At 36.6% G+C, this 24,479-nt stretch overlaps 1 protein-coding gene across 1 annotated transcript; it reads left to right on the forward strand.

Moving 5' to 3' along the window:
* The first annotated feature begins 430 nt into the window (after nt 1-430).
* LOC147848520 (beta-adaptin-like protein A) lies at nt 431-21,708 on the forward strand. Its single transcript, XM_087338375.1, has 11 exons — nt 431-640; nt 1,357-1,873; nt 4,660-4,784; nt 5,335-5,533; nt 6,491-6,719; nt 7,343-7,509; nt 8,325-8,534; nt 8,805-8,915; nt 19,811-19,987; nt 20,265-20,690; nt 20,985-21,708. Exons 1-11 carry the CDS (start codon nt 582-584, stop codon nt 21,279-21,281), a joined length of 2,517 nt encoding a protein of 838 aa, XP_087194501.1. The 5' UTR covers nt 431-581; the 3' UTR covers nt 21,282-21,708.
* Nucleotides 21,709-24,479: the final 2,771 nt, after the last annotated feature.

Below are 24,479 nucleotides of genomic sequence, written 5' to 3' on the forward strand. Positions count from 1 at the left end.
GACATGGAGTGAAAGCATATCTACGAAAGTTGAAGGGAGTACTAATGTGGCGATTTTCTTTATTGGAGCAAGTGGAAATCCTTTCCTCAGTGGAGTATTCGTCTTGCCTATTGGCAATTCAACATGTTCCACTACCCATGTAGTGTAGTGTAGTTAGTGGGTGACCATACTTCATGGTCACACTCATTGTAAGTAGTGTTTCTTATACACATTTATTAATATAATTGTGTGTTTTCACCAAAGAGAGAGAGAGAGAGAGAGAGAGAGAGAGAGAGAGAGAGAGAGTAATATGGTCTAACAAAGATGTGTGAAATAGAAGGGCCCCATTTTAAAAAGAAAAAGAGAGGGGTATTTCCATAATTATTTAAAATACCTGAGGGTATTGGCTACACACACACACACACACACACACACACTCTCTCTCTCTCTCTCTCTCTCTCTCTCTCTCCCCCCCCCCAGATCTGTACCTTACTAGCGAGGGAGAACCCACGATTAAATCGCCTCTCTGTTCATGATCTTGTGTGCGTAGCAGAGATTTCTCCATCCCCTGAGCTTCTCTGCTCCTTGTCGACGAAATAATCATGCCTCAGAACGCTTCGCATCGATCTTCTTCCTCTTCTTCGTCTTCGACTCCATCAGGGTAACTGGGGACCTTCTAGTGTCCTTCTAACAAATTGAAATCGATCAATCTCATTTGCATCTTGCCGTTAAATTTGATGGATAGTGGTCAGTTTGTGGGTTGTGTTCCCCCCTTCCCCCCCTCAATTTCCCTCATCTAGTTCTGATGGGTGATATGTAAATTGTTTTTTGCGGTTCAGAATTTGGCTTTAAATCTGATGGATTATTTATGGGTTTCTTTTCCATACCTTTTAATCTGATGGGGAATGTATGATGTTGTTTTCATGTTCAATATTTCTCCGTCAAATGGGTAGTTTGGGAGGTTCTTTTTTAGTCTTTTCCATCTAATCTTGATGGTCAATATATGCAATATAACTCTGGTAGCTAATATGTAGGCTGCTTATCTCTTGCTCAAATTTTGCTTTTAGCTGATGGGTGCTATATCGATTATTGTTTTCATGTTCATTATTGCCTCCAAATCGGATGTGTAATGTGTTTTGTTCCTCTTTTTTCTCTAAAATCTGACGTGTAATACATGTGTTCCTTTTTTCCTGTGAGAAATCACATTATGTGATTTATTGTTTTCCCTGTTTTCCTTATAATATCAAAATTGATGAATTTTGTGAGTAAAAATTGATTTCTATAACTCATGTATACTCTGTAGGCTATATTGTTTCCCATTTATGTTTCTTCCGAGCAATGTATGTGAAGTAATGATTCAGGCCAAATCATGAACAGGAAAGGAGAGATTTCAGAACTCAAATCTCAACTTCGTCAATTAGCTGGAAGCCGAGCTCCTGGTGTAGAAGATGTAAAGAGAGAACTTTACAAGAAAGTCATCTCTTATATGACCATCGGCATCGATGTTTCACCCTTATTCAGTGAAATGGTCATGTGTTCAGCTACTTCTGATGTTGTATTGAAGAAAATGTGTTATCTTTATGTCGGCAATTATGCAAGAGTCCATCCAGATTTAGCTCTCCTCACCATCAATTTCCTTCAAAAGGATTGCCAAGATGAGTATCCTATGATAAGGGGTCTTGCATTGAGGAGTCTTTGCTCTTTGAGAGTGAAGAATTTGGTAGAGTATTTGGTCGGACCTCTAAAATCAGGCCTTACAGATAGCCATGGATATGTCAGAACTGTAGCTGCCTTGGGAGTCTTAAAGCTATATAATATTGCCCCGAGTGCATGCACTGACAATGACTTTCCGGCCACTTTGAAAGAGCTAATGCTTCGTGATGTCGATTCTCAGGTGAGCATCATCTATTCTGATAAATGCTTTTTCTGTTTCTTTTGAGGGAAAGCCTCTGAAACACTCTCAGATTTTTTTTTTACTTCTCCAAACGCCCCTCCTGACTTTTCATTATTCCCAAATGTTCATATCAACCCCCGAAATAGCAATTATGTGCTTAGTTCATCTCCTTTTTTCTAAATGTGTGTTATTGTGAGCAATTATATGATCAATTCATCCTTTTCCCTCTCTTTCTGTGGTTGAACAAGGGTGTTTGGGGAATGAACAAAACATAGGGGCATTTGGAATAAAGAGAAACTGAGGGGTATCTCAGAGTTTTTCACTGTTTAAATCATTGACAAATTGAAGTGATAGGTCCTTATTTCCTAGTTCTAAAGCTATGCACAGTTTATATCATTTATAAAATACTATAAAAATGGTTATTGTGGTTATAAATATATATAAAAGGTTGTTATGATGATAGCAACAAGGGACGGCCAGTTTTCGGCGTCCCATCTGCTTCTCTCATTATAAAGAGGAATGACCATCATTTATGTGCTATGCAAATTGGAAGATTACATTAATAAATGTTCAATTTTTCAATTGCTGCCATTATTACCAATGAAGTTTGTGGGCATGGCTTTTGAGAATGAAGGTGATGTACAATCAAAATGAAGTTGAATGTTCATCGACCTTGGGATATAGCCCACGTTGCAAAATTGATAGTGGATAAACTACATATATAGGTGTTTCTATTTTGGGCACATGACTAGAGAAGCATTACATGTCCTTTTTATCTCACACACATACTTATTACAGAAGAGAATGCAAACAATGCTTAGCTGTAAACATATTTTTAGAGAGTGCCCATCCTGAGAGGGTAGGTGAAATGTAATTGAATATCTATTCCATGGGTGAGGTTGATTCTTCTTTATGCACAAGTTTTTGTTAACACAACCATATGGAAATAATGGATTCATCCATTTGTTACTGAATGATATGTTAACAACTACAGGAGTTTTGGAAAACTTCAATTTGAATTGGCCAAGTCATCAAAATCAAATAATCTTTTTCTTGGGACCTATGATCGAATGAATAGTAAATGGCATAGCTAGATTGCCTATTGAAAGCAATGCACATGTGTTTTGGCATATATCTCCATGTGGATGAAATGCTACATGGATCCAATGGTTTTGGCGAACATAGAGATTACTTTGGGGGTGGGGAAGTCTTCTAAATCTTGTTTCGAATGAATAGTAAGTGGCATAGGTATATTGCCTATTGAAAGCAATGCACATGGGTTTTGGCATATATTTCCATTTGGATGAAATGCTACATGGATTCAATGGTTTTGGCTAACATAGAGATTACTTTGTGAGGAAAGTCTTCTAACTCTTGTTGTCCTTGGTCTGAACTTTTAATAGTGGCTAGTGTTGGTAGTGGTTGTGGATGTGAAGTCATCAGGTTTGGTCTCTACTTCAAGTCACCCAGCTTTAGTGTAGTTATAGTAAGGGCCAGATTTAGTCGTCTACAGGAAAAGCTAGCAAACTAAGGAGTTCCACCATGGGGAATGGTTAGTCCTGTCTTCTAAGGGGCTTAGTTGGTTAGGTAGGGGATTTATGAGGCAATCAAATGTGATCAGATGCAGTCAGGCATTGTGGTGGCTGACAGAGGACTCCCTCTCTGGGATGTTAATTAATGAACCGAAAGACACACTTAAAATCAGTAGGGTTATTCAAAAGAAGCTTATAATAAGGATAAACACTAATTACAGTATTCTCTGTATACACCTTACTCTCCTAATCTTATGTGTTCTCCTATTTCTGCTACTATTTTATCTAGAACTGAGTGATTGCTTGTGCTTTTTATAGAATTGGGTGATCGGGTGAGATCATGCATCCATCACCCACGCTATTTGACCATATTGTATTCAATGTTTATTCGGGTCTTCAAACCCTTCAGACGCCACTGACTAATTTATGCTATTTTTTGAGGTCATCATCTTTAATGAGGCCAATTATGAGTTCTATCCTCTATTACTAATATTAATAATTAGTTCACTGTAGTTTATACCAGGTCCCTTTATATTTATAGGTGATCGGTTACATACTCGGCTAGTTTACAACAGCCTGCCAGATGGCTAACAGCTAGATTACCAAATATGCAGCTAATAATTAGAGAATCCCTATTGGCATATATTCATAGCGCAAACCAACAGCGTCTAAGTTTGATTTTCCTAAGATTACCTTGGTATCATGCAAAATTCCGTTATATATTAAAACTCTTGTAAACTGTGTTGCAGTGAGAATCATTATTTTATCCAAAATGAAGGATGATCAGGTAGTTAATATTACAAATCATGATTTTGCATGGAGTCAACTTGTCCAAAAGCTTATGATTAGTTGAGTTTACAGTGATCGAGGGGTGAACTGGAATTCGTGGCTTCTTTGAGAGTAAAATAGATAGACTTCTTTATTTTTCTGATATGATAGTTAGAATCATTATTTCCTCATTGAGATTCTTTTTGTTTTTAGAATATTTTAACTGATATTGTTTGAAGTCCAAAAGCTTTTGGATACGGGGATGAGAACCAGTCTTTTGTAAATGACACTGCATTTACATTTTAATTGTAGATTGCTCACCATTTGATAAAAAAATATAATTCTGAAGTTATATGGTAAATGAAGTTATGTATTCTATCTTAGTGCGACTAATCTGCTGAGTGTGGTGAGTCCATATTACAAATGGGATATAAGACAATCTTTATTTATTTCTGTGAAGTTAATCATTGTTACTTCTCTTACCAGGTGGTTGCAAATTGTTTGTGCGCTCTTCAAGAAATTCTGACTCAAGAGGGAAACAACATTGAAGAAGTGGGACTTGAAAAGGATTTTTTGATGGCTAAACCTATTATCTATTATCTTTTAAACAGGTTAGGAAAAGTGACGAATAAAATCAGATTATATCCCTCTACTCACATTGACTTAATTAATTTATGGTCTTTGTACATGTAAGCAGAGACAGTGTTAGCGTCAGATAGCAGAAGAGATGTATGAAGAATTGTAGATCATATTCAATGAAATTGCCAAGGTAGAAAACTATAGCTTTAGAGAAGATAAAGAAAGCCCAAGTGGATAAAAGTCTTGGAAACTAGTTGCAAATAAGAAAAGCTTAGTTTTCTTGGAAAAAAGGAACCACTACACCATTTCTCTGAAACAATTTCATTTACGACAAAACACATATTTGTTTCATTACACAGATTTGTAGTAAGTTATTGCCAAATACCTTGACTGAACTGACTTCTCTTAAGTTAAAAAATTATAAGGATTATAATTAAACATTAACATGATACTATCTTGCAGTATTGCACTATCATATACAGTATATGTATTTCCAATCATTAAAAAAAGTAATTATTTTCTGGAATATATAGTGAAATTTTGTGGGCGATTAATGTTGATTTGAGATTTTTTAAAGAACAGGATCAAAGATTTCAATGAATGGGCACAATGTCTTGTTCTTGAACTTGTAGCCAAGTATCTACCAGCAGAGCCAAATGAGACATTTGATATCATGAATTTGCTTGAGGATAGATTGCAACATGCAAACAGTGCAGTTGTGCTGGCAACTATCAAAGTTTTTCTAAACTTGACCATGTCCATGGCTGATGTTCATCAACAGGTAAAAGAATGTTGCTTTTCCATATAATAATGACGCTGAAGAATTTTTTGATTTGTCCTGAGCAATGTACGTACCATGCATGATAAACTTCACTGCCTTCAGGTTCAAATTTCTGTTCCTTTTTCACAAAATTAAGCTTGGGAGATCTAGTAATATATGATTAGATATTTACATTCATTTACATTGAAATAAACTGTCCATCGTAGGTATCTTTTTCCTAGCGAAGAAGGAAAAATAGAATGAAAAAATGGCCTGCGCTTCATTCATGTTGGTGGATTCTACACTCAAGATTTTTACTTGCTCTTCAGACATCAATGTTTGTGTATTATGGGGATTTATGACTTTGTAGACATGTGGACATCTGATTTGCTTTTGTTTAGGGATAGCATTTTCTGTCTAATCTCTATTATAGAGTAGGATTCTCATTTATTTTTGTATTTTCATTTGATTAGGAAACTTAACTTCTTTCCATTGTAGAGGATCCCATCTATACAGAACAGGGTTGATTTGGCTCAAATTAGATCCAATAGCAGAAATAGAAGATGCATTTGTATATTCTGTTATAGTTCTCGTATACAATATACAATAGTATTTTCAACCATGTCTAGAATGCCCTCACACGAAGCTAGTATATCTTTCCTTTCTTTCTTGTTTTCTTCTCTAAATATCTGAAGCCAAAAATGTAATGGTCTACAAAGGTATATTTTAGGCTTTGTGAATGTTATATTCATGAGAGGTGTTAGTGAGGAACAACGTGGTATATGTTTTGCTTTGCAGTTGAAATGTTAAAGCATCCACTTATTTTTTCTTTGCATAGAGGCAAAATTTGCCTTTATCTGAACATTTTGAGTATATTTTAAACTATTACACTCATGTTTATTCTGTCAAAGATGTTTGTATGGTGTTTTTGTGGGGAAACCTCATGCTCATTTCATGGTTCTTTTCACCTTTGTCCAGGTCTACGAGAGAATTAAAGCTCCACTGATGACTTTAATCAGTTCGGGAAGCTCAGAACAGTCTTATGCGGTCTTGTGTCATCTCCACTTACTTGTGATGCGAGCACCTATTCTGTTCTCATCGGACTATAAACATTTTTACTGTCGATACAGTGATCCCTCGTATATAAAGAAGCTGAAGTTAGAGATGCTCACTGCAGTTGCAAATGAAAGCAACACATATGAAATTGGTATCGTCCTCCGGATTTCCTTGTTATGGACACATATGAAATTGGTAGCTATTGAATTAGGTTTTTTATGGATTGCCTCAGTATGCACATTATCATTTGGAGCTTTTCCTAGACGATGCAGATGCAACCAATTCTTTTTAGACTTACTCTTGAAGTGTTACACCTTTACCCATGACTCACTCACTCTGCTGCCTATGCTCATGTGCCCATAATAATTGCATAGATATGCTTGATTAGTCAAAAATTTATACCTAGGGAAAATTCTCGTGAGGTGCCCGCCGCTGAAACTTATGAAAGCATTCACAATGCTAGCCAAGTTGTTCATTGTTGTATTGTTTGTCTCTCGCTTTGGATTTGCATAAATTCGTTTTGTCTAAGTGGAGGGTGTTGTGATGAGCTTAGTACGTTAGTCTTTTGTACTTTTATATGATAGTAATAAAGTGGGAAAATGTTTTAACATGCGTGTGTTTATTTTATTGTCTTTCATTATGTTTTGTTTATTGTGGAATTTCTTCTAATCTGGTCCAATAGATTTATGGTTATATATATCTTGTAATGTAGAATGATGATTGCAGATTCTAAACTCTAAAGTGTAGATTATTTGCTCGTTTGTGACTTTGCAGTGACTGAGCTCAGCGAGTATGCAGCAAACATTGACATTGCTATTGCTCGTGAGTCTATAAGAGCAGTTGGAAAGATCGCTTTACAGCAATATGATGTCAATGCTATTGTAGACAGGCTGCTTCAATTCTTTGAAATGGAGAAGGACCATGTTACTGCAGAAACATTGGTACGTTGGGAATACTTGTTTTGGATTTCCTGGCAAATAGGGCTTTGAAATGATATTTTGCATTCAATTATATACTTCTAAACAAATCTTGATACCAAATTCAAGTGTTTTAAATCTAGAGAATCATATCTACATCTGGCTTATGCATAATTAATGTGGTAAAAGAATCTACAAGAATACTAATAATGTCAGAACCACACCAATTCATTGCAAGAAAATGAATTTTGAGGCATTTAGTCTTTGTTTGTGTTCATTTTCTAGCCTAGGGCACATCCTAAATTAATAAGATATTGCACAACCTTTAGATATATCTACATCTGACTTATGTATAATTAATGTGGTAAAAGAATCTACAAGAATACTAAAAAAGTCAGAACCACACCCAATTCATTGCAAGAAAATGGATCTTGAGGCACTTAGTCTTTGTTTGTGTTCTTTTTCTAGCCTAGGGCACGTCCTAAATTAATAAGATATTGCACAACCTTTAGAAAAAAATTATAACATGAATGAAAAAGATCTGTGTTGATTTCCCTCACTCTATAGTAAAAACATAAGAGACACTGACACAAAAAATAGTAATTGTGAAGTGGAGATCAGGTATTTGTCACGTAAAGGCTATAAAAGAGTTGCATTAGATCCAGCTGTGTATCTATCTTTCTTGTTCTCGGTTTTTGAGAATTAACAATGAACATATGTTTGAGGGAACTGAATTAAATATTTATTCATCTGCATATGCCACTATATTTGGTATATGAATGATGTAGGTCTGTCTCTTGTCATCATTCATGGTTCTTTGATGTAACTGTGTATTGCAGGTGCTGGTGAAAGATTTGTTGAGGAAATATCCGCAGTGGAGTCATGATTGCATTGCTGTTGTAGGCAATGTCAGCAGTAAGCATGTACAGGAGGCAAAAGCTAAAGCAGCTTTACTTTGGATGCTAGGTGAATATGCATCTGATATGCCAGATGCACCATATGTTATTGAGGGTTTTGTTGAGAATTGGGCTGATGAGGATTCACCAGAGGTAAACTTATCTTTACTATTTTATATTATTGTTTGTCTTTACAAGTTTTGTAAATCCTTGACATCAACATCTTAAGAACCTTATTTTTCTTTACTTTATGGGTTAATGTAGCCTTTATTAGAGTGTTTTCTCTCTCCACATACTGTTGTTAAATTAGGTTACTTTTTGAGTCAGTTTCTTTAGTGCTGAAACCAAGTAACCTTTTTCGTCCTACATACGACATGAATGACACACTAATGCTTTGAATTCATCAATGTGCTTTTATGCTAGGTTCGTCTGGAGCTACTTACAGCTGTTGCAAAATGCTTTTTTAAAAGGGCACCAGAGACACAGAAGATCCTAGGATCAGCACTTGCAGCTGCTTTATCTGATGTTAATCAGGTGAGTGGGTTCACTTTTCTATGTTTTCTAGTTGGCTCCATACTAAGCCACATATGCATGTACAACCTATTCTTTACTCATCATTCCTTGAATGTCATTGATCTTCTTTGGTTCTCATTATTTAAACCTTGTTTTTATCTATGTTAGATGTAAAACCTTGGGTTTGTACCTTCGTATGAGTGTGCACATATCAGATAATTTCAAGCCATAGATTGTTACCCATACTAAGATTAGATTAGATCATTTTCAGCGTCCATAGAGAGGCCAATATTGACCCATGGGACCTAAGTACTCAAGTTTTCTTGATGTGTCTCCTTCCTAAGCAGGGATATTCATACTTCGAAGCATAAAGTCTTGATGTGTGAATAAGGCATACATATATTAGCTCAACCTTCTTGTCGTTCTCTTTAATGTGGTACTCAAGTCATCACTGCATCTTAATGTCATAATAGCTTTCACGAATTGCACCATATGTAGAGCATTTAAAAGCAAATGATACTATTCCTCTATTACCCCTTCCTTACACGTTACACACCTTTAAATTTGGCGGATTTTCATGCCATAATGCACGTCAATACCTAGCTTGTGTGAATGAGTGCGAAGGAGTATTAGGGCTCTATGAGAATTAATACTCATGTTAGTAATGACAAGGTTAAATACAATCACTAGACCTTCTTGCCTTAAATTGAACCCGACATTCTAATTTTGCCCTTTTTGGTGTCTTTCCATGTCTTCCTTAGTGGTTCCATTTATTTTTCCTCAATAACTACATAGTTCATTGAATCACTTGAAAGCTTTAAGAGATCTTCCACACCCCATCTTTTGAACCATTTTTTGATGTCAACTACCCAACCAAATGAGAAAATTTTGCTCTTCCAAGCAAGATGTGGTATCTATACTTTGGCATATTCATGACTTTTGTAATGCATCTATATACTCTCTGTGGTGTCAATATCTCTATAGGTCAAACACTTGTTTCCAAGAGCATAACCTGATAGGAGGTGGTGGATTTACTCCTAGTGTTCTTGTCAAAAACATCTTTTGAATCGTCTTAATCTCAGTTCATGTATTAAGAGGGATAGTGCCACCCTACACTTCTACGCCATAAAGCAAAAGTTTTGTTACCATGACATTAAATAACATCAGTTTCACTTCCCATCCATCACTTTGGTTTTATTGATTTTCCAACATATAATAACTTTTCCAACTAAGTCTAGACTCAAAGCAGACACTCCATTTGTTTGTGGTAGGTACATCGATACCAGGGTACTTAAAGCTTTGTACAAATTGTACATGCTCTCCCTTATATATAAGCATAGAGTATTGGTGAGGTTGGATGGTTTGCACTGCCATCATTTTTGTTTTATCCGCATTTACAGTTTTGGCCATCAACATCATATGAAAAGATAACCACGTCATTTGCATATAAAACAATAAGATAACTTGTTGCATATATTTTGGAGCATCTAATCCTTCTTCTCTTGCAACCTTATTCACCACTTCCAATTTATCAATACATAAACCAAGGACTATAGATGATAGTGTCGAACAGAGAAAAAGATAGAGTGATGGAAGAAGGATATAAAGAAAGAAAGAAAGAAAGAAAGAAAGAAAGAAAGAAAGAAAGATATATTAATGTCTTTTAAGAGGCCAAAGAACAGAAGAAGAAAGGAACAAAATGATAAGAGAAGAATGGGTGTATTAAGATAGGATGAGCACAAGAGGAACCGGATACAAGATAGGTGATGAGAGCTAAAGACCAGTGTTCATTCGAATTGATTTGAGAAGACCTGTATGTCTCTATTTATAGGTTCCTATAGAATAGCCTAGAGATTTCTATAATGTTCTATAATGTTCTAGACCTAGAATATTCCAAGATGTTCTAGGATATTCTAGAACGTTTTGGAATGTTCTAGAGTTTTTACAATAATCAATATATTACAAAAAGTAGCTTTTATCATCTCATATGACAATAGGATATCTTAATGGTTGGGTCCAGGCCATGATGTTAATTCGTTCATGACAGATAGTGGACATCCTTGCTTAACTCCCATGTTACTTAAGAAGTATTTTGAGGATTCATTCTCTATTTTTAGTTGGCATCTAACTTGTTCATATAATCGTGCAATAGCAACTTGATACTAATGGCATGCCCATTTCTAGCATTCTATTCCAAAGCTCACTTTGTGGTACTATATCAAAATTTTAAAAAAATCAACAAAACAACAATAGAGCGTTTTCCTTGTAGCTAACCTTCTTCCATAAATATGCTTAATGCAATCAAATGATCTACCGTGGAGTGTTTTGGTCTAAATCTTGCTTGCCAAAGTGCTCATTTGTTTTGACTTTTAGCCCATGCACTTATCGTTTGCTCCATGATAGTGCTATACAATTTAGTGCCCACCATGATTGTGCGACAATTTGATATACTTGATTCTTCATTATGCTTAATGTAACCAAATGATCTACGGTGGAGTGTTTTGGTCTAAAGCCCGCTTGCCCAAGTGCTCGTTTGTTTTGACTTTAAGCCCGTGCACTTACCTTTTGTTCCATGATTGTGCGACAATTTGATACGTGATTCTTATCTCTTGCTTTAAAAGTTGGCTTAATCGAATTCATGACCTAACCATCAAGCCTTGTTTATAACTTGATTTATAATGGTCATTATCCAATGGTGTTTGCATGGCATTGTCCATTTTAAAAGCTTAGTTTTAATGACACTTACATTAGTTGCTTCCCCAATAACCATCTTTTTTGCTCCCTTATTGACATCTTCAATGCATGTATTACAAGGTCTTTCCAATGTTCTCAGCCATCGGAGCCACTCCCTCATGTGTATATAGCCTTTGTAACATTAAACCATTTACAACGATCAAGTTTGTGCAGTCAAGCATATGTATAAGAATTCTTCCATAATCGTCACAATACAATATTTTGAGTCATGTAATAGACCAGAATCCACTTATATTTTCTTTTGGTTGTTGGGTTCTTATTTTGAATCCCCAAAAAACTTCACCACTTTAGGGTTATGAGAGTTTTTATGGACGGGGAAAAACCTCCTAAAGAGGGAAAAAATGCCCCTGTAGTCCTAAGTGTGTTCACACACATGACTGTCCTAAGTGTGTTCACACATTACTGTCCTAAATGTGTTCACACACATCACTGTCCTAAGTGTGTTCACACATGACTGTCCTAAGTGTGTTCACACATGACTGTCCTAAATGTGTTCACACACATCACTATCCTAAGTGTGTTCACACATCACTGTCCTAAGTGTGTTCACACACATCACTACCAAAATATGTCAACAAAACCCCCTTGGGAGTGATGCGGTGAACAAGGAGCTGACACTCATGCTTAAACAAGTGCCAAGCTATGTGGATAGAGATGAATCCACAAATGGGATTTCTAAAGCTTTGCGGAAAGCTTCAAACTTCTCCCTAGGCAGAGCCTTTGTGAAGAGGTCTGCAATGTTCTCCTGCGTGGGCACATAAGCCAAACTGCTCTCTCCAGCGGAGAACCTTTCCCTGTCGTAGTGATAATGCACCTCATTGTGCTGAGTGCGAGCATGGAACACAGGGTTCCTCGCAACTGCCATTGCGCTTTGACTGTCAGTGAAGATGGTGATGGCAGAAGACTGACCAACACCCAAATCAGCTAAAAGGCGTCTGAGCCACACACACTCAACTGTAGCTGTGAAAGCTGCCCTATACTCAGCCTCACAACTAGAAGTGGCCACAGTAGGCTGCTTCTTGCTCAACCAAGATATGCATGAGCTACCAAGCATGAAGCAAAAACCACTTGTGGACACACGAGTGTCATAACAACCAGCCCAATCAGAGTCAGAAAAAGCATGCAGGTCTGGCGGTAGTGATCCCCCCTTGGGATAAAACAACCCAAGTAACTGCCTGCCAATGCTTAACTCCTGGGCAATGTATAAACCTGCTCATTTGAGAGACAAAAAACTGAATGTCAGGTCGGGTTATGCATAAGTAAATCAAGCATCCAACTGCCTGCTGATAGAGAACAACATCAAATGCATCTCCATGAGAGTGGCATCAAACCTGTCTTCGTGGGAGTGGCAATAGGTTTACAGTCTTCAAGGCCAAAACGTTGTAATAATGTGGCAATGTATTTCGATTGTCACAAAGCTATTCCACCATCAACTTGCATGAATTGAATGCCCAAATAATGATTCAAATGCCCCAAATCTGACATCTCAAAAGAGGCATACAAATCAGCCATAAAGTCAGCAATATACTTCTCATTGGGACCAGTGAGCAACATATCATCGACATACACAACCATGATCAGAAATACATCATCAGCACGCTTAACATATAAGGTGCTTTCAGTTGGACTATTCTCAAACCCAAATGCAATCAAATAGGCATGTATCTTTTCATACCAAGAACGCGGTGCTTGCTTCAAGCCATATAATGCCTTTCTCAACCTGCACACTTTGTGTTCATGCCCTTTCTGCACAAAACCACGGGGCTGGTATACATACACTTCCTCATGAAGATCACCATTTAGAAATGCTGTTTTAATGTCCAACTAATGTACATTCCAACCACGATGAGCTACAATTGCACAAATGCTACGAACAGTAGTCATACGGCAGGTGGGAGCAAAGGTCTCATCAAAATCAATGCCTTTTTCTTGGGCATAACCTTTCACAACAATCCTAGCCTTATACCTGTCAATTGTTCCATCTGGTTTACGCTTTAGCTTATATACCCACTTAGTGCCAATAGCCTTCTTGCCAGGAGGCAAGTCACATAAAGACCATGTACTAGTCTTCATAATAGCATTATATTCTGATTGCATAGCAGCCATCCAATTTTCTGAATTTTGTGCTTCATCAAAAGAAACAGGCTCATTCTCATCGCAAAGACCAGAGGCAGCCATAGCATAACAATCTGATGCAAAAGCACGATGATGACCTGAACGAGTACAATATGACAAAGGAAAGTCCAATTTACTGTCTTGCAAAGTCTGCAACAGCCATTTATGACAAAGGAAAATCCAATTTACTGTCTTGCAAAGTCTTTGCCTCTATATCAGCCCTCTCATTAATAAGTGCATCATGTAAGTCTGCATCAGAAATAGAATGATCTGCATTAGAAATGGAATGATCTACATCATTATGAGTAGCTTCCAAAGGCTACACTTAACTGTCCACTTGTAAACAGAGACAACAAAGTGTCATACACATCTTTGGAGCTAACTGATGTCTCCTTCATACATGAAAGAAGTGGCTGAATTGCATCCTCCACAAAAACAACATCACGGCTAACCAAAATGCATTTAGATTGTGGATGGTACAGACGATAGCCTTTACTTTCAGAATTGTATCCTACAAAAATACATTTCACTGCTTTATCATCCAATTTTTTGCGTTGTTGTTTAGGCACTAATGCATATGCCAAACATGGCTTTTGGCCATGCCAAGCTTCATATGGAGTGAGAGTGCAGTGCTTTAGTGGGACACCTGTTGAGTACATATGCTGCACACATGACAGCCTCAAGCCAGAAACTATGTGGTAAGGCTTGACTTTTGACCATACACCTCACCATTTCCATGAGTGACCTGTTATTTCTTTCAGCAACTCCATTTTGTTGAGGTGTATACGGTACTGTACACTGATGTTTTATCCCACCTTCAGCCAGAAATGCATTAAACTCAGAAGACATATACTACCCCCCTCGATCAAAACGGAGGGTGCCCATTTTACATGCTGACAAATTCTCAGCCAAAGCTAGAAATTGTTTGAAGCACAGAAACACTTCGGACTTTGCCTTCAATGGATATACCCATCCATGCCAAATCTTTGCATCTGAAATAGCTTGAGAATCCTGTATGCACAGGCTGAATCATTTATAGATCTTTCATAATCTACGAGTTTATACAGCCCACGACATAAAATGCAGGAAACAATAATAACATCCCCATTGGAAAGATCATGAATTGTACACCTGTCATCAACAAATTTAACAACCAAGCCAACCTTGGCTAATGCTGAAACTGACAACAGATTTTTCTTAATCCCTGGCACAAACAAAGCATCTGACAAGATGAGAGGACTACCATCAGCAGTAGTCAAAATGATCTTACCAACACCCATAACTGGATAAGATGAGTTGTTGGCGCATGTGACAGTATTCCCTGTAGGGGCAGGCTCCAATGAAGTGAAGAAATTGCGCTGCGAGGTAATATGTTTGGTTGCCCCACTGTCGAAGTACCAAACATCTGATTGTACAACAGACATACATTGTTCAAGTGAAGATGGGTCAAAACTGCAAACAGTAGTAAATGCCCATTCTTCATTCTACACAAGATTTGTAGACTCTGTTTTTGGTGCAGAGACTTCTGCAACAAGGAGTCCTGCCTCCTTTTTCTTTGCCTCTTTTGCAGCCAAATTTTGACAGTTCTTCATAATATGATCAATTCCTTTACAATATTTGCAAAACAGTTTTTGTTTCTGCTCTTGTTTTTTTTCATTCACTTGTGAATTATTAGCAAATCTTTGCTTGCTAGCAGAAGAGTTCCATTTACCTTTGCCCTTCTGACTAGCTAAGGAAGCTTAATCTACAACACGCATATTAGACCTATTTTGCCTAGACTGATCTTCTTGTAACAAAATAGAGAATAGCTCCTCGAATGACAAGGCATTGGGATTAACTTTCATCATTAAACGAAGGGTAGAAGCAAAACTTTGATATGAATCAGGAAGACCATTTAGAACGGTTTGCACAAGTTAACTATGTGGCATCATTTCATCAGCAGAAATTAATTGTTCCTTTAAATCTTTGATTTTTGTAAGAAAGCTGTCCATAGAATCACCTTCATTCATGTGCTCGCTCTCCAATTGTTTTCGGAGATAAGCAACATGAGCCTCATTTCTTGCTTGGTACAAAGTGGTAAGAGTATCCCAAGCATCCTTTGCTGTCTTGCAAGAGCGAATATGGGGAATAATGGTACGTTTCACAGACAAAGCTATCAAAGCATATGCCTGAGCATCTCTTCCATCCCAACGAAGTTGCTCTGTAGTTGGTACAACAGAAACTATAGCATGGGCATGAGCAGGATGATCAACATCCTTGACAGAATCAATACCATCAGCATTTGTGTTCTCAACAACAGGACGTTTTTCAGCCCCTTGAACCACATTCCACAACCCCTTTGCTACTAATACATGGCGCATCAACAGTTTATCCTCAACAGCAAGCATCCGAAATACATCATTGCTCTCAGCCATGGCCGTAATTCCATCCAGTTTATCCCCAATAGCAAGCATCCGAAATACATCATTGCTCTCAGCCATGGCGGTGGACTGAACACGTTTTGATGTAAAAAATGGACTGCTGAATGAATAAAAGCTAATAACATACCTCTTTGACTTGAAAGATGAACAAGCGAAGAGAAAAGGGAAGCAAATCTGATTTGTGAGGGTTATGGGAATGTCTTGGAAGACTCAAGGAGGCTTTTTCTAGGATTGAATCGACTTGGAAGCAGAAAAAAAACATACAATTGAAACTGCGCAGAGGAAGAAAACATGCAGAAATTTGTTCTTTCAACAGCAGAAAAATGCCACCACATATGGCACAAACGGATTGCGTATGAGAGCCGTTACATTGCTGCTCAAATGTCGCTTTGTAGCTCTGATACCACTGTTGGGTTCTTATTTTGAAATCCCCAAAAAACTTCACCACTTTAGGGTTATGAGAGTTTTCATGGAAAGGGGGAAAAAGCTCCTAAAGAGGGAAAAAATGCCCCTGTAGTCCTAAGTGTGTTCACACACATGACTGTCCTAAGTGTGTTCACACATTACTATCCTAAATGTGTTCACACACATCACTATCCTAAGTGTGTTCACACATCACTGTCCTAAGTGTGTTCACACACATCACTACCAAAATATGTCAAAATTGGTATCTCTATGTTTTGGTATTTTCAAACTCGTAAAGTCTCTCATAATCAACACTTTACCAACCTTCTCAAAAGCAAGTATATCATCATGTTCCAACCCAAATCTACTATAGTAGTTTAACTCTTTATAAGGAATGTGGCTATGTAGAGGTTCTCTTTGCCATTATCTTCCGCCATCGTAGGTGCTTCCCTCGCTTCGGAGACCTCTCCATTCTAGATCGACCTATGCTAGAGATCTTTTGAAGACAGAAGTTACAATATATCTAACATGAGAATCTCACATGTAGCAAAAAACAAATTCCCCCATCTCTTGTTATCTTATTTACTATTGTATTTATCGAGTAATATTTATTTTATTGTGATTTGTTGTTCTCAAAGACGATACAACATTTAAGATGTAATCTCTTGTTTGGTCTTATAGGCCATTCTGGCCTCTTAAAAGACGTTAATATATCTTTCTTTCTTTCTTTGCCCAAATTCATCTCTATCCATAGGTATTGTGTATAATCATCATGCTATACTTGTACGTCCAATATTCACTTAGGAGTGAGGCCATATCGATTTATAAGGTAGTCGTCTATCTTAGGCATAATTTTGCATCATGCTCCCAAGTTTCGACCAAAAATTTAACATCAACACCTCATGCTACATCACTTAGTCCCAATCCCTTATCCCATGAATATCCTCTACAAATCTAAACAAAATTTTCAAAATTGAGGTATATGTAGTCCCATGGATCATTATTTGCTATGCATTTTGAATGCCTTTCCTAGATGCATATGCTTTCCTGTAACGTTCTTTCTTTTTTGGAGTTCAATCCTTCGTTATAAAGAAACTTGTACTCTTGAGATACACTCTATTGCTATCTAAAATGATATCTTTTTTGTGTTTATCTAGGATTGTACAAACAATATATCGGAAAGATGTTTCCTCTAACCTTTTCTTACCAACCCTATGTGGCACATACAATACCATCTTCCATTGCAAAACGATCTTCCAAGAATTTGTAATATTCTTTTTTAGAGAAAGTGTATTCTTTGATTCATTGTCTTGCATGCTTCTAATAACAACTTTATTCTTTCTTCTTTCAATTTGCTCTTTTGCAACTTGTGCATTTATAGTGTTAGAATTCATTGCAAGATTTGTGTGTATTGTGGTTTTTGGTGCTTCTCTTAGGAGAACATCTTTTTGTTGACATATTTTGGTAGTGATGTGTGTGAACACACTTAGGACAGTGATGTGTGACCACACTTAAGACTACAGGGGCATTTTTTCCCTCTTTAGGAGGTTTTCTCCCCTTGTCTATAAATACTCTCATAACCCTAAACCGTGGAAAAGTTTTTGTGATTCAAAACAAGAACCCAACACTTAACTTTGTCATGATCACATCTTCCTTTGCTTCAAGTGTAGATTTCATTTCAACATTTTCCTTCATTAGCATCTCTTTTTCCACTTCTAGATTTAACATTTTTTGTTCAATTGTAGGCATCCAATTATTTTGCATTTGAATAGTCATTTTTTTCATTGCATGTAGTTCCTCTTTCATCGTTATATTTTGAATCTCCATTCCATGTTGAAGATTTAATTCTCCTTCTTTACAAGCATGTATTTCACTTTGCAAATTTATAATTGTTTCTTGCGTAGATATATACATGGTCGCAATTTTTTCAATGGATAGATTATGCACATCCTTCTTTGGGCTTTAATTTACATCATCAATAGCTCTTGCACCTCTTGGAATATTTACTACTAGCAATGAGCCCTGATTGGTTTGGTTTGGTTTTTTTGCAGTGAAACCCAACCCAACCATTTCTAGAAAACAAAAACCAAACCAAACTGTTTATCAACTCCCAAGCCACTTAAACCAACCCTTTTACGAAAGCTAAGCCAAACCATTCTAACCAAACTGTTTAGGGAAAAGTTGAAACCGAACTGAACCATTTAGTCACAAATTTAAACCTAACCATTTAAGTCAAATTAATTTTAATAATTTAGAATAAAAATACACTAAATTAAATAAGCATTTAAGTGAAGTTAATTAAAAAAATAAAAAAATACAATAAATTACATACCATTTAAGCTAAATTAATTAAATAAATAGAAAGACATTAACTAAACCATTAAACCAAACCATTTAAACATATAAACCGATAAACCCAAGTTTTAGAGCGAAACTAAACTAAAACCAAAAATATTTGAACCAAACCAAACTGCTTAATTATATTGAACTTATCAAACTGTTAAACCATGGCTTAATGGTTCGGTTCAGTTTAAGCCGAAACTAGGCCCATAGCCATTTGCTACTAATGAATAGACAAGTAAAAGAGAATGTACCTTGTAGTTGTTGAGCGAGGTTTATGAAAATTAATCTTCAGTTCCAAGAAATGTGGACCACAGAAACAATCAATCATAACTTATCACCACAGTATCAGCATGCACTGTCTAAACATGCATTAGAAAGCTCTCTAGAAGAGCTTTCTGAGGAGCTAAAGAACACAACAATGATGAACTGAGCACAAAACGACAAGTGAAAACTAGTAAGGAAGGAGGAGAGACCTCAAGCTTAAGTTATATAAAGATCTAAATCTCACATGATTATAAACGACAAACTTTAAGTTTTGTGTTTCTAAACCATAGCCATCTATGTCTAGTTAGTCTAATACCTAATGGGCCATATCAGGCCTTTGATTAACGCCCTAATAATGTTATGAATTATGCTCAGTGGCCATCCATTATACAATTTGACAGTACAGTGCAAAAAAACAGGGTGAATAGGAGATCTAGAGATGCCAGAAATGAGAAACGAAAAAAAAAAAGCAAATTAATTATTTGTGCAAAGCTCTCTGCCTATATTTTATTGTTGGTGTCTCATGACATATTTGTCAATATTAAGTTCACTTTTTGGGTTTCTGAATAGGTCTCTGAATGTGGAAAATTTTCATCTGCTATCTTTTTTAATCAGGATGTTCATGACCGGGGACTACTCTACTATCGGCTTCTACGACATGGAGTTGAAACCGCTGAGCGGGTTATTAATCCTACAAAACAAGCTGTTTCTGTGTTTGCCGAGACACAAAGCAGTGAAATTAAGGACCGGATATTTGATGAATTCAACAGTCTTGCAGTTGTTTACCAACAGGTCAAATTTTCAGATTCCTACTTTGTATTTTAGGTTAAAAGGAATCCTTTTTTGATAAGTTAATAATTAGAATAAGCTCAAGGAGATAAATCATAAATATCTTTGATTTCAGTCACCTATTTAGTAGTATTTACCTTTCATCTGTCTATTTGTTTTCCAAGTTTTTGAAAATGTTTTGGAAATCTCAGATATTTAGCAAAAGCCCACAGATCCAGAGTAGGAGCATGAATTGCTTTTGCTAAAGCATCTTTCTCTTGGATTTTTTTATCATCTGCAGCCTTCATACATGTTCTTAGATAAAGAGCATAGAGGAGGCCCTCTTGAATTCTCAGATGATGCCGCATCGGTGACAGAATCGACAGACACCATGTTGCCAGGTCAGAATGTGGATGCAAATGATAATGACCTCCTATTGAGTGCCTCAGAGAAGGAGGATATTAAAGCAATGGCAATAATAAGCAATGGCTCTTCAGCTTATCATGCACCTCCCACTTCAACCGATCTGCCATTATCGAATTCACTTGTTATTACCAGTATGTTACCTCCTCCACAGTCTTCTTCCTCAGCGATTGATGACCTTCTTGGGCTGGGTGTTCCTAGCATACCTGCAGCTCCCGCTCCACTTGCTCTTGCTACGAAGCCGATCCTAAGTCCATCAGACTTTCAACTGAAATGGAGACAGCTTCCAATTACATCTTCTCAGGTACGCATGGCCTATATAGGTATAGGTATAGGTATAGGTATAGATATAGATATAGATATACTTATAAGTATGTGATATATGTAGGCCATGAATGTGTAGTAACTTTACTAGGTTGTTAAATCAAGAAAATTAAAAAAGAAATAAAAATGGAAGATTCCACATTTGATAAATAAAGTACCCTGTAAACCAAAGCAGGTCAATATTTTTAAGAATGTAGACTATTTTAACTTGAAGCTATTAAAATGTAACGGGAGATTTCTCTGAAGTGTCTTTTGTTTTTATTTTTCTGCTTAGGAATATGCTTTGTCTCCTCAAGCTTTGATGAATTTGACGGGACCCCAACCGCTTCTACGCCACATGCAAACCAAGTTAATACATTGTATTGCCTCAGGTGGCCAAGCACCAAATTTCAAGTTCTTTTTCTTTGCACAAAAATCCGCCACAGTCACTACTTCTAGATATTTCTTGGTTGAATGCATAGTAAATCTCACGTCAAAGAAGTGCATTGTAAATTACAAGATGGATGAGCCTGATCTTTCCCAGAGTTTTGTTGAGATCTTCAAGTCGGCAATTCAAGTGTTCGGTTCATAGATCCTATTTATATTATGTAGATTTATCTCTATTTAGTGGTTTGAAAAATCCACCAAGATAAGGGGTGCAAGGTGCAACTTTTGTCAAGATGATTGTATGATTTTCTCGAGTAGTTTAGCATCATCACCTGGAGCTTCATCTGCAGTGAAGGCACGATAAAGTATTGAGAAATGGCAACCATATAGTCTCGGTCTCAAAGAACCAACTTGGGAATGAAAAGATTCATCATCATCCATCATACAAGTTAGGTCATGCTGTGCTATCCATAGTTGCATTGTAAAACCCTAAATCTAATAAAATCACCTTGAAGTACTAGTTGAAGGTAAGTGAGGTTCCCTGATGGATATTTTTGCAGGATAAAGCCACACCCGAAGTGACAATGACCAAAGATTTTGTAATGAAAAAGATGTGCTATCTGATATGTCAATGTGATTATAGTCATTGTTTGTTTTACATTTTTTATGCGTTTCCTTCAGTTAGTTCCAACTAAAAGATCTTGTATGTGTGAAGACATGGGATCAAGAAATACATCTATTTATCTTTTTTTCATTCATATTTATGTTATAAATGTGTGTGCGTCTTTTTGTAGACAAACCTTTAGTGGTACAGGGACTGAAAACTCAAGACAAACATAAGAAATGTAACTGGCCTTGATCACTCGAGATGAACAAGGGTAACTAGTAAATGAAAAGAGGTATCGAGCGAATTGAAAACAATTTTAAGCATGCATTCAAAAAACCAATTAGCTTATGGCAAAAATATGGCTTATATGCTGGAAACATGTTTTTCAGTAAAAGAGGTGTTTGGTCTTCAAAAAAATATTATGCAGAATTGTATGTATATCTACATCCAAAGGAAACTAATGAGGATTTGAGATTGATGAACTATTGGAGTGTTATTTTGTATGCAGATAAATTGTAGGCTTTATACATCTTATTTTTTGCTCACAAAGGTGTATAGACCATAATGTATGTATTTACCGTTGAGGAAAATATGTATTACCTTCCTCTTTATACAAGGTACATGAACTTTGATACATCACATGCCCTTTCCCTTCGGTTGTGAGATTTACCATTTGTTTTGGACCATACCCCTTGTGCATCCAATATCGGGTGAAACATGGTTCCACGATTTGGTTCGCTTGCCCAAAGCTAATTTAAACAAATATGAGATTGCAAAATAAACCATGGTAGATACATATTGTGAGGATATGTGGTGTATGCAATAGTCATCATTTGTTTGGGAATAATGAGTGAAAGGAGCGTGGAAGGATTTGTTACTCAAGGGAAGATCTCATTTCTCTAATGTTGTGTACATGGAATTTTGAGAATTGGTGTGTGGCTACAGCAAAGATAAATGGTGTGGCCACTTGCAAGCAATGTGAATAAGTAGATGAAACCCTTCTCATCTATTTTGGATTTCACCCATTTGACACTTTTCATGCAACAAGTTGCCTAGTATCTAAAATGTTCCTAGTTCACTAGTTTTGAAAGCTATTCTCGCTCTTTGGCTTTTTTACCATCTGACATTGAGGACCTTAGGTATCATTGGATGGGCTTTATGGATAATTTAGGATGCTGCAATCAACAAAATTTTGGGTAATTGATTATGGTTTATATTGACTCTTTAGTTTTGCTCGTTAACATTTCCTTTCTGTTAGTTGATATCGTCTTTCAATGCAAAATGACTCAACTTATGGTTCTTGGTGGTCTAGTTATATTTGGCATCAAGTTTTTGAAGGGAGATAACACAACACCCATAATTTTTTATGAACTTCCAAAACATCCCTCAAATTTTCAAAATACCCTCTCTTTCAAGCTTATGAATGAACACAAATGTTCGAGTGTACATAGTGCAATAGTAGAGAATGGGTTATGGAAAATGTTCTTTGCACTACATGTCAACCCTAGAGGTAAAGAGAGGAATAGTCTGTAAGCCATATGGAAAACACAACGAGAAAGCATTTCAAGGAGATCATATACTTGATTAGAATGACCACTTTTGTGAGATGTAGACAACTATAGATAAATGATGAGAATGACTTCACATAGTCTTGGTTTGAACTTTGGAAATTAGTAGATATGCAATATCCTTCATGAATTGAGTTGGATTTGTCGATTATGTGAGGTGATTTGGAGGATGAGACATGTTAGCTTATGAGAGAATCTACAACAAACATTGTGGTAACTCAAACTCATTAGTTTTCTTCAATCATCTTGGATTATAAATACAATCCCCATATTTGAGATACTAGATTGTAGAAACAAATACTAAAAATTGTAGATGTAAACGGTATAGAGTTGGAGTAGACGATAGTCTTCACTCAAATATATTATATGACCTTTTTCACAATGTTGATTATGTTGTATGATCATGTCTAAGATGAAATAATAAAAATTCTACCTCTCTACAATTTCTAGAGACCAGGAAACACTTTTGAACATTACTTTAAAGACAACAATTGGCCTACGAAATAAATCAGGTGAGAAAATTTATTTGCATCCAATATTAAAGAAAGTGAGACACCTCTATTTATTAGGGGTGTAGCACTATGAGGACCTCCACCCCACCAACAAGGATCAAGAAGGAGCCACGAAGAAGAGAGAACAATAAGTTGTGCCTTTTTTATTAATGACTTATTTGATGATTGTATCATGCTACAATGTGGATCCTTTAATTGTTGTCTTCACTAATTCCCATGTCCTCATAAGGCTCATTTACATATTACAATTTACAACCCTTTAAAAGCGAACTTTTCACACACTTGGAGATTATCGTTATCGTTATTTACATATTGTACTTGTTTCTAAACTTTGGATTTTAATGCTTACATAATCAAGGGGTGAGGATAAAGTGTAACAACTTTGAATCTAGAGAATGTCTTATGCCCATGGTAGTATGATGATACAAAAGCAACTCAATGGGGTTTGAAACATGTTTGTCACGACGAGAGGATGAGTGGTGTTGGTGTGAGGGCTGAAGAAGATCATGAGGGGATGAGGAATAATTTTCACTTATTTTGTTGTTATTTGCATGGGACATTGGTGGTATTCAGTGAGATGGTTGATGTGGACTGAATGACACAATTTGTCTGTTTTTAGGAGTGATGATGGTGGGGGGGATGAGAATCACACTAGACTCATTTTGTTGTTATGAGTACAGGACCTTGGTAGTAAGTGGCGAGATGGTTGATGCAGA

Source organism: Azolla caroliniana, unplaced genomic scaffold (genome assembly GCF_043228905.1).
Source record: "Azolla caroliniana isolate FFs.n. ecotype wild unplaced genomic scaffold, voAzoCaro1.0.p SCAF_333, whole genome shotgun sequence".
In the NCBI taxonomy this organism is placed as follows: Eukaryota; Viridiplantae; Streptophyta; class Polypodiopsida; order Salviniales; family Salviniaceae; genus Azolla; species Azolla caroliniana.